This window comes from Erithacus rubecula, assembly GCF_903797595.1.
Source record: "Erithacus rubecula genome assembly, contig: SUPER_Z_unloc_2, whole genome shotgun sequence".
Taxonomy (NCBI): Eukaryota; Metazoa; Chordata; class Aves; order Passeriformes; family Muscicapidae; genus Erithacus; species Erithacus rubecula.
The window spans coordinates 5,797,255-5,809,018 of record NW_027635860.1 but is presented as its reverse complement, the minus strand read 5'-3'; the positions used below and the strand labels follow the sequence as shown (position 1 = coordinate 5,809,018).

Genomic DNA, 11,764 nt, shown 5'->3' with positions numbered 1-11,764 from the left:
TACTGCTCCACACCACTGAGAAGAGCCTGGCTCCACCGTCCGACACCCTCCCTTCAGATATTTATACACATTTGAGATGGTCCCCTCTCACACATCTCTTCTCCACACTGAACAGGCCCAGTTCCTTCAGCCTGCTCTCACAAGAGAAATGCTCCCAAGGCCCCTATTCCGTGCTCCAAGACTCTTTTCTTCTGAGGAGCCCAGAACCCGACACAACGCTATCAGGCAGGACAGGCCCCGCCGCCACATCAGTCCCACCGCAGCCCGCGCGCCCCGCCAGGAAACCTCGCGATACTTCCGGCCGGCCCGCCGGCGCCTGTAAGCGCGGCGCACCATGGCAGCGCACTTCTCGCGATACCCAGGCGGCCGCCGGTGCCGGGCGGGGCGGGGCGGAGGTGCGGCGGCGGCCGCAGGCTCGGCTGTCCCCGGCTGCGGCTGTCCCGGGGCTGCCCGCGGTGCGGGAGCGGGAACAGCCCCGGGGACCTTCCCTGAGGCGCCCCGGGAGCTCCCTCGGCGCCCGCCCGGCCGTGACCCTCCCGGCGGCGGCGGGTCCCCAGCGCACCGGTGCCCGTCGGCCCCCGGTGCCTCCGCCCGCGGGCCCCGTCGGGCTTTGGACGGCCAAAAGTTAAAATGTGTGGTGATGATGTCCCAGGTAAGCGTCTTCCGTCTGTCTTGCTCTACAATATCCTCGAATTTTGTTTTTACAGTCACTTATTAGAGTGTAAAATAAAAAATAAAAAGAAAAACGAAGGGAAAACAAAACCTTACACTCTACATTAAATGGTCAACCCTCACTAGTTAGAGAGCATTCGTCATAATTCCACAGAGGAGTAGTGGTTGAAAGGAACTGGTGTGTGACAGGACGCCATTCCCACGATGATGGGATTCCCGGTTGATGTTGACAGTGGCACACTTTTCCCACCTGCGGTAAGAGGGGTGAGTACAGGCAAGCGTCTTAAATGACAGCTTTTATCATTGATGGCAAGTGCACTGTACCCATGCTAGGAAGTCATACGAGATTTTTTTTTGTTTTTGTTTTTAAAGACAGTGGTCCACATAAATTACAGTTCTCATTCAAAAGCCAAGAACTTGGTGAATCAGGCTAGTTAAAGTAAGCAGTTCACGCTTTGGCTTTAGCAGCATTATTTTCTGGCCTTTTGTAAGCAATGGTATCCTTTATACCATTTTATGTCTTAGCCTTTTTCTCATTCTGTTCCCTACTTCTCCCTAGGTTTGGAGCTTAGTAACACCAGAACTATTGCCCAGTGTAATTTATTCCACCTTGCCCCTGAACTCTAGTTGTGATAAGTCATTTACTACTCCTTAGCCTCAAGTAGATGCTTCGTTAAAAACAAAACCTCTATATTAAATCATGGATTTGAGAGCCTTTAAACATGCGTGTCCATTCACTACTGTGAAAAAAAAAAAGGAATTAGCAGAAGTTCTCTGCTGTTTAAACTTTTATTTGCATATTTAACAGTGTGCTGTACATAACTGGTTTCAGTTTTTCAGTTTTGGTTCCTGCTCTCATGAAATTGTGGAAAGAATGCTTCTGGGAGAAGTTAGTGTGCTCATCTTTTTGCATTGAGATGAGAAATGCTTACAAATTCCATGAACTTTAAGAATTAGTTATGTATGATTTGTTGACAGTATAGCCTGTACTTCACCCTAGCCTCAAAAGGTTACATTTGAACTTCATGTCTTTGAGAATATCTGAGGGAATGGCTGAAGGTCTTGGAGCAGCTTATGTAGCAAGTCCCAAGGTATGGGGCTGAACTCCAAATAAAGATGATGGGGGCATTAAAGACATCTGCAAAATGGTGGATTGAATGGAGAGGCTGTGGTTTATGACCTTGTTAGTGTAAGAACTGGTGGGCCATCAGTTTAGGTCTTTGGATTTGTGTTCATATCAGGCAGAAGCGTGACAGGTATCCAGAGCAGGCCCATACTGGGAATCTGCATGTGTTGAGAGGGGAGTGGAGCTGCTTGAAAGAGAGCAGTCTGCTCTCTCCCATGGGCCACCTGGCCCGTGTAATCTCTGTAACTAAAAGGATACTTTAGAGGCCAAAGAATTTCAGAATTACGGTGTTTTGTAGGCTTGTACTATTTTTATTGTTTCCTACATGTCAACTTAGAACCAATGCTGGCTGCAGAATAGTGAACTTGGCTACATGGGTGCTTTTGATTTCTCTGAGTGTATAGAATTAAATCTATTTAATAAATTAATTGTAGTTATAATTGATTTAAGTAATAGATTGTGGACAGTAGTCCTGTAAGTGTATGCTTCCAGGCACTCAGAACTTGGTGAGGAGAGCCAGTCTTACTGCAATTTTTACACAGAGATATTAAAATGGGTGAAGCTGGAGTTTCTTGCCTTCAGAACTTTTTTCTTTACCTCTGTAAACTGTCTGGGTTGATGTGTCCAGGAACATATACCACCACTGGTTATGGAGTGATGAATTCTTGCTCTGGTGCAAGATTCTGTCTGGCTCACTCCTTCCTGTAAAAAAAGGTGCCTCTCACAGTAATTGATAATGACTTTCTTAAAAGTATCTGAATTAAAGCAAGTAGATAAGAAACAATAAAGGTTCTGAGATGAATCATGTATCTCCTTGTTTTGGGATGACTGAGCAGGACAAGATTAGAAATTGGTTCTGCAAACTCAGATGATCACCCCTTTTTCTCTCAGTTCAGGTTTGGAGAACTTTGTACGCAGCCATTATTTGCATGTTATTATTTTACTGTGAAGAGTGAAGACCTTGTTTTTTCTAGTAGAGGTATTTTGTTCTGTTTTTCATTGTCAGTATGATGTGAGGTCTTCCCACTTCATAACATACTGCTGTGTTTGGCTGTGTGAAGCCACTGTGTAAACTTAATGCAATGGAATCTGGATTTTGCTTTTTTTCCTATACACCTGCTATTTCTGAAATAGTGGTGTTAGAGCAAGCTATAGTTTTATGTCTAGCTCAGGCTATTTTGATTCTAGTGCTACCTTCAATGAAGTGTTTCATATGAAGTTGTATGCATTTTGTCAACTAAATTTACATCCATTGTTTTAATAGTGAATAGAAAGTAAATACTTTGTACATCACACCAGTTTATCACTATTTGTGTTTGGTTTTTTTTTTTTATAGACCATTGGCATATTGGGGAGAAATGCCTGGCCCCTTGTTCTGAAAATGGAAAGCTTCATGAAGGAACAATAACTTCTCTTGAGAAGGACAAGAATGGAAAATCATTTGCTGTTGTATCATTCTTGGAATCTGAAGAAAGGAAGATACTAATAACAAAACTTTGTAAAGTCAAAGACAGTAGAGGATCTTGGAAAAGCTTAATATTTGATGAGGGTGATCTGGAAAAGCCATATTTTCCTGACCAAAATCTTCCATCTCCTGCAGTTGCTTTTAAATTATCTGACAATGGTGATTCTATCCCATATACAATTAACAGATACCTGCGTGACTATCAAAGGGAAGGAGCCCAGTTTCTGTACAGACATTATGCTAATAAAAGAGGGTGTATTCTTGGAGATGATATGGGCCTTGGAAAGACAATACAGGTATTTTTTTTGCTTGTTACAGCGGGTCAATATTGTGTTTTCTGGAATCTGTAAATCTTTTTAAAAAAGCATTGTATTTATGAAGTTTAAACTTCCTTCTGCTGTTGCAGAGATGGATGAGGCAGGACATGATGTCCAGAATAGCACTCAGAGCCAGGAGCCTGTTGTTGATTTAAGACTTACTCTTTACAGGCCGTAAAACTGGGACGTGGCTCCTTTCAGTATAAGCATGAGTAATTGTGATAATTAAAATGTTAGCGTGTTGAATTTACTTTGAGGATTGCTACCTGCCAATCATTAAAGCAGTTTGCACTGGAGTACCCTGAAAGAACTTCAGGTCCTTATCTGGCTCTTGCATTTAAAATACCTTTTTCCTTTTTTGCAGAAAACAAATAGTTTCACTGTTCTAGGAATGCAAAGCTGACAGTTTTACTCCCATCTCTGAAAATAGTGCTTTAGTATTCCATGCTACTTCTATCACTCTTTTGGAAATGCATCTTGATGCAGACTGATGAGAGGACAAAATATTGCTGGATTTTTTCATTATGCTTCGAATTTCTGTGACCTAAATTACATATTCTTTCACTTTTTAGAAGTTATTTTACTATAATTAAGGTATTTTTATGTGTGGAAATTCTCTGTAGTCTTTCTGATTTAAAGTTAGCAGTTTGAGTTCTGTGGAGGATAATCTTTGTCCCACTCTCTTTTCTCTTGCTCCATGTGTCCAATATAAGCTCATTCCTTCACTGACAGGTATTGACTGTGGTATCTGTTGCCATTTAGGAGAATGTTGACAAATACCTTTTAGCACAGATAAGTGTTCTGTAGCAAACTTAACAAGAGGAGTGGCTGATCAGAGCTGTCAAAACTCTGCATAGAGCATTTGGAGGTGTATCATGTATTTGTATACATAACTGATGATGCTCTTTTAACAGATGCTTATTAATACTAAACTGAATTTATTTTAAGCATGGCCATGGTTATTGTATACGGTAGTTGGAGAACTCAGTTGTCATGGAAGACTGTTTCGACTCAGAACTGCAGATAATCTGATTTCATGTAGTAATATCTGTCTATCTATCTATGTGAAAGATAATAGTAAACTTGGAGGGTGTGGGGGGAACTAAATTTACTTGTCTTGATTGCATCTTGCATTTTTGAATCTCAGAGCTGATTCTCTAGGCATATTTATTACATAGTGACAGTGAGTTCCTATGTGGAATTTACATCCTATGGTTACTTTTTAAAATCTGTGTCAAGTTTTCAGAAGGAAGGTAGAGATTTTAAAGAATATCTTATGTGAAGAATATCAAGAAGGGATTCTGTGAGTACATAGGTCAGAAAAGAAAGGTTGACGAGTCTGATCTGAGGCAGTGACCTTAGGTAATGGGATGATGGTAATGGTCAATATAGGAAGATGGATGGATGTCTCTGCTTCTGTAGGGCCTTTGATACGGTTCCACATGGCATCCTTACCTCCAAACTGGAGATGGGTGGATTTGATGGATGGACAGTGCAATGGATAAGGGATTGGCTGGTTGGCTGGATGCAGCCAGAGAGTTGTGTTCAATGCCTCTGTGTTGAGATGGAGGCTGGTGATGAGTGATGTCCCTCAGGCTCTGTTTTGGGACAGGTTCTGCAGTGTCTGCTTCAATGACACAGACAGTGTGCACCTCAGCAAGTTTCCAAATGACAAATCTGAGCAGTGCAGTTGACACAACAGAAGGAAGGGATGCCATCCAAAGGGACCAGGACAAGCTTGAGAATTGGGCCCATGATAACCTTGTGAAGTTCAACAAATCCAAGTGCAAGGTGCCTGCACCTTGGGCAGTCCCAGACATGAGCACAAATGGGGAGTAGTTGTAGAAAGCAGCCCTTACAAGATGGACTGGGGGATTCTTGAGGGTGAAGAGCTGGACATGAGCCAACAGTGCATTTGCTGCCTAGAGGTGTATGCAAAGCAGCATGTCCAGCAGGTCAAGAGAGCTCCCTCTGCTCCACTCCTCTGAGACTGTACCTGGGACACTGCATCCAGCTCTGGGGGTCCCCAGCACAGGAGGGATGTGAACCTGTTAGAGTAGGTCCAGAGGAAGCCACAAGGTAGGCACAAGGGATAGATGCTCTCTCCTATGAACAGGGGCGGAGGGATTTGGGGCAGTTCAGACTGGAGAAGGCTCTTGGGGGACCTCACTGTGGCCTTCCAGTAACCTTTGTGTTCAAGGCTAGGTTGGATGGGAGCCTGAGCAATCTGGTCTAGTGGATGGCATTGCCCATTGCAGATATTGGAGCTACATGATCTTGCAAGGTTTCTTCCAACTCTTATCATTTTATGGTTCTGTGATCTTGTGTATTTTTTATAAAACACAGTGTTCAAGTTCAGCATGTGAAAGACAGTTCAGTGGATATGAAGTAAAATGGTAGAATTCACTTGTTTAGAAAAGGTTAGTACGTATGAAAAAATATAGCAAAACTTCATTGAACAACTGCTATAGTCGTAGAGAAAAGTTGCCTTGTGCTTGTAAGTTGGCTGAAGCTCACTGTTTCTGAATTAGAGGATGATTCATGAGAAGAAATCCTTTGAATTTTAGTGTTCTTTGTACTTCTGAATTGATTTTTTGCTTTTAATGCCCTGACTGTATGGTTCATTTATATCAAGCTGAAGTTTAGGTCAAGGCAAATAGAATAATGTTGTTTCTTAGTGTGATTTTACTAGTTTGCTGTCAAAGCATTTAGGTTGCTTCTTGCTTTATCTAGAAGAGCCAAAGATTTGTGATAATGAGTAGCTGTTTCTCTGCCTTTGCTATTTTTAGAAATTTGTGATACAAATTCTTCCAAGACTGAAGAATGTGGAAAAGATGCGGAGATTTGTTATTGAGTTGAATTTGATTCTAATTCTCAAAGGATTAAAAAAAGAAAAAAAAGTACAAGTCATTAGTTAAACAACATATGCAAACTGGCAGTTCATCTTGACCTCTCTTTATGAGATATTATATATAAAAATGCTTGGGTTGCTTTGATTCTACATACCTTTCTTTCACTTTGTGGTCATACATATCATGGAATTTCTTCTCTATTCTGTCCATCTAATTATTCTTTTCAGGCAGGTGTTTTTTCTGCACTCCTGCTCTCCTGACTCATATTAGAGGGAGAAAGGTTTTTTTTGGGAAATCAGCAGTTAGTAGCTTTATCTCTGTCCCACTATGAGCAGCTGTGTAGCAGCTGGAAAAAAGGAAGTAGCTGGAGCTGGATGCTCTGAATGAAAGGGGCCTGTTGAGTTTTCAAAAAAAGGGCACTTCCCTGATGATGCATCTGGTCCTTGCTGCTGCTTCATCCATGGATACCATTTATCCCAAGTGCATTTTGGATTTGTGTGTTCTGGCCAGATATTTTTCTGCTTTCTTCCTGTTTTGGATTATGATAGGAGGCATTTGGAATATCCTGTGCTGGGATGTTTGTTCTTGCTGTGGTGTATTGTAATAAATATATTCTCATAACCACCTTGAGTGGTTTGAGGCAGATGGGAGAATATAGCACAAAAGAAAAAAATGTGATTTTGATGTCAACAACAGGAATTTGAAGGAATGGAACATACAGAAAAAGGCATATTACTAAAAACCATTCCTTTAGTATAAGCCTCTTCTTCCTTTTGCAGAAATAACATTGAGAGGATAGTTAGAGGATATCTGATCCTTTTATTTTCTCATCTGAAATTCCAAGTACCCTGAAAAGCGGGAGAGTTGCAAGACAAACATCATCTCTGTTTTTTCCTGGTTCATTCATACTCTGTCTCTTGTGTATTTTTGTGACTTTTCCACTTAAAGAATAAAGGAGTGAGACAGGCAATTAATTGCTCTTATCATTAATTCAAGGAATTCTTGGGAATCCAAGGGATGGAGGGGTCTGATTTTAAAACCAAATTTCTTTAAAACCAACAAACATCACCTACCTGCACCCTCCAGAAAAAATCTCTCCCCAGCGAACCACCTTCTGAAGTCCTGTCCAGGATTTTGTCCTAAATGTTTATTTTTTGTGGAATTCATTCAATTTCTTACTGTACCTAGTCACTGAGAGTTGTTTTCTTTCTCAAGGTCATTTCATTTTTGGCTGCAGTGTTGCACAAAAAGGGAACACATGAGGATATTGAAAATAATATGCCGGAATTTTTACTGAGGACAATGAAAAAGGACTCAGATTGTAACCCCAAGAAGGTACAACTTTTAGTGATACTATCTTAAGGATTTTCATGAAAGGCAGTACTCAGATTTGTCTGTTTGTTTGTTCTAGGAGTTTATGTACATTAATTTTTAAAATTCAGCTGCCGAAGTAGGATTTCATGCCTTTCCTAGTACTTTCTGGGAAGCCTTCAGTTTACCAGACTGTCATAATGCCCTCTCTCTCTAGCTGTTATTGTCTAATGGTACTACTGTTCATCTGCACTAACAGAAAACATTTTGAGGTGTCTGGGTTTGATTTGTGGCTAAAATACATTGAAAAGCCCATGTCAGTGATTAGAAAATTAGTGTTGTGTGACAATATTTTTAAAGTAAAAAAAACATGTATATCTATAATAACAGGATATTTAATTAAGATAAATCCATATGTTTGGAAATGTATTGCTGATAGTCTTGTGACCTCCTGTATATTCTTGATTGGCTGTCTTAATGTCGGAAGTGTGTCTGGCTGATAATCTAGATAATCAAATACTGTGACAGCAGATAAAAGGTACATGTAAAAGTTCTATGCGAATAAGATAAATCTGAAGATCATTTTAATTTTACCCATTACCATATGATTTCTGTTTTCCATTGTTGTTTTTATTTTGCTGGAGTAGTTTGAGAATTTGACTGGCATAATGTGTCACATGACTGTAGCTCTGTGAATGATGGATATGTGCTCCTCAGGTAATACAAGTTGAGAGGAAGGGGTAAAGGGGTAGCCCTTTAAGTGCAAAGAAACAGGAATGCTTCTGACTAAGAATAAGAGAAGAATGTCACTTTGAGGACAGTTAATGTTGAAACAGGTCACAGAGAGGTTGTAGACCCCTTCCATCTTTATGGGGTTTTTAAGACCTTAGTTGGGAAAGCCTAGCTTTGAAGTCAGTGTTGCCACTGCTTTTACTATAAAGTTGGGTTGAAAATGTCCCAAGGTCACTTTCAACCTTATAGATTTTATTATCCTGTGATATTAAATTAATTGTGTGAACTGTCCTAATTTTTTTAACCCTTTTCAGGAGTATTTGTTTTCAAGTCACATGATGACTAGACTTGTGGATTTGAGGAAGCTGCTTATCCTTTTCATGCTTTTATTTTCTTCATTTGTAAAACATTTGATGGTATACAGATGGTGTAACAAAGCAAAATGATAGAGTTTCACCTCTTACTGCAGTTCTTAGAGTATAATTTGAGTAAGTGCTGCTTTTTACTATTTAATTTTAGTATTATGGTATTTTCCTGCTGTATTATATACAAGTTGATTGGTTTTGAATTGAAATTAACTTCATATATTTTCCATACATCCTTTCAAATGACAGAATTAAACAGTCAAGCTGCTCAGAGCAGTAAAACAGTCAAGATAATGACTTCAGTTTTTGAGAAATTGCTATGTTGTAGTTTTTCAAGTGATACTGTTATATATATTTGTTTTCAGACTTTTCTCATAGTGGCCCCTCTTTCAGTGCTGTACAATTGGAAGGATGAGTTAGACACATGGGGATACTTTAAGGTCTCTGTCTTACATGGCAGTAAAAAGGATGATGACATGAGTCGCATCAAACAAGGGAAATGTGAAGTTGCCCTTACAACATATGAGATGCTCCGCCTGTATTTGGATGAATTTAACAGGTAATAGTTTCAATGTGTTTTTTCACACACTGGATTTTAATTGTCTAATGGTTCTTTTCAAGGATTTGTTTCTGTGTAATATATTTACTGTTAAATCCATTGACTCACTATGCTGCAGAGAAGAGTTCCTTTATTATTGACTTTATCCTGTACGACAGAATTTAATTGTTAAATAAATTAAACAGTTCTAGTGGGTTGACCTTGGCTGGATATCAGGTTCCCATCAAGCCACTCTATCAGTCCCCTTGTCAGCTGGACAGGGAAGAGAAATTAGGATAAAAACCAGCTCTTTAGCTGAGATAAGGCAGTTTACTAAAGCAATAGCAAAGATCTATGTGTGCCATAGATCTTTTCACCAAAGAGGTGAAAAAAGGTTTATTTTCTTCTTTCCATCAGCTAGCAGTGTTGAGCCACTTCCTTGGAAGCAGGGCTTCTGCACACGTAGCAGCTGCTCTGGAAGGCAGACATCATAAATAACAAATGCTCCATTCCTCCTCTTTTCCTTAGCTTTTATATCTGAGCTGATACCGTCTGGGATGAGTTTTTCCTTTGGTCAGTTTGGGTCAGTTGGCTGAGTTTTGTCCCCTCCCAGGCTCTTACCCATTCCCAGTCTACTGATGTGGTGGGAATGAGAGACAGCACTGATGCTCTGCCAGCACTGCCCAGCAGTCACCAAAGCACTGGTGTGTTAACACCACCTTCCCAGCTACCCTCAGACCTCTGAGAGCTGCTGTGGGAAAACTAATTCCATCTCAGACTTAATGTCTTTGTAATGGGACTCTTGGTAGCAGTGTTCGAGTTGTTCCCATAAAACCGATCTTTGCTGGTAACCTGGAAATTTTAGCAAATGTTCAAAAAGGTATTTTCCTTGTTATATGCTCTTTTCACCAGCTTGACAGAATTATTGAGCCCTAAAAGCTTTGAGATTTAAATCCACATATTTCTCCTAGAAAGAAATTCTAGATATTATTTTCTGTTGTGTCATCCTGGAAGTAGGGTATGAGTTGTGCTGATGGCTGGTGGTAGCAGCTTGCCCTCAGCAGCTGGTATAAGTGAATGTGCAGATCTTGGCATTTTGGGTGTTGGGAAAGGTCCAGGTGCCAGAGAGTATCCTAGTTGTCTGGAGATCCATCATCAAAACAATCACATCTTCATCTCTGTTCTCAGGTCTGAAGTACAGAGAGCAGAGAAATAGAAGAGTAAAATAGTTTTGTTATCAGGCCCCTAACTATTTGTGTTCTTTTTGAGGAACTCTTCGTGCTTGATCTGTGATCTGACTGTGGTCAGGAAGTAGGTGCATGTGGAGCAGAGCTGATGTGACTTGCACATCACTTGCAGGTGACTGCCTGCAAATGCATTTCTTCAGCACACAGATTTACCAAACTATTTCTGCAGAGGATGTGACTGAACGAGCCTATGATCTTGACACCAAGAAGAAGCTTTGTGTCTTGCTTCACTGCAGTGATGGATTGGCCTCAAAAGCTGCTCTTAAATAATCAGCTATCAGGAATAAGAATACATATGCTCAGTTATACATGTAGATCAGTATGAGAGATTTAAGTGGAAGGAGCTAGGATATGAACATCTGTTAGACTTTTCAGAAACTCCAATATTTAGCATATTTTGAGGAGGTAGGAACAAATGTATTTAGTGGGTAGCAAAAATGCCCAAAGATCAGCCTTCATTAGTGATCTGAATGCAGCTTGCTCAGGAGACAGGCTTTATACTAAACATCTCTACACGTCTGTTTCAGCTTTTTGCTGGATATTTGCTGCTTATTAAGCTGGATATAGTTGTTTGCTAAAATATTCACGTATATGAAGTGAACTCACAAGTTAGTAAATCTCTTCCTAGGGACTTGAAGAAATTTTTTATTATTACCACAGTATACAGGTCATTCTACCCCTAAGTATTATTCTTGAACTGACTCCGAAATATCTTTTGGTCACTGCTTATAGATATGTTCGTTCTCATCACAATCCCAAAATATTGAAATTCCTCTGCTATATTGGTGTTGTATAGATACTCTTGAGTGATACTTTCTTGTAGAAGACCATGCAGATTGAAATGTTTTCAGTTCAGTGGTAGTTGCATGGGATAATATTTGTTGGGAAAATGAAACATACGTATGTTAAGTGTATTTAAGTAGTTTACTTTCAGGCATTTGCTTATTTTTTGTAAATCTTAATTATGGAGTTAATTTTAGTGAGATGTGCTGGATTCATTGGCTTTACGGATTGAAAGCTGCTTTCTTCACAGGAAGCTTTTGATACAGGTAAAAGTAGCTAATTTATTTGGTGATACAGTTTAGCCATTATATTCAACTCTCCTAATTGAATTTTGCTAAAAAACAATATAAATAAAT

At 40.0% G+C, this 11,764-nt stretch overlaps 1 protein-coding gene across 1 annotated transcript in view; it reads left to right on the top strand.

Moving 5' to 3' along the window:
• Nucleotides 1–358: 358 nt before the first annotated feature.
• Nucleotides 359–11,764, top strand: part of LOC306814675 (DNA excision repair protein ERCC-6-like 2) — a gene marked incomplete at its 3' end in the record, with an annotated part of 32,327 nt that continues 20,921 nt past the window's right edge. Inside the window, exons 1-4 of the mRNA XM_079330960.1 lie at nt 359–652; nt 3,135–3,559; nt 7,648–7,767; nt 9,206–9,399. Of these exons, the coding sequence (XP_079187086.1) occupies nt 631–652; nt 3,135–3,559; nt 7,648–7,767; nt 9,206–9,399 (761 nt within the window). The 5' untranslated portion in view covers nt 359–630. The remainder of the gene's footprint in view (nt 653–3,134; nt 3,560–7,647; nt 7,768–9,205; nt 9,400–11,764) is intronic.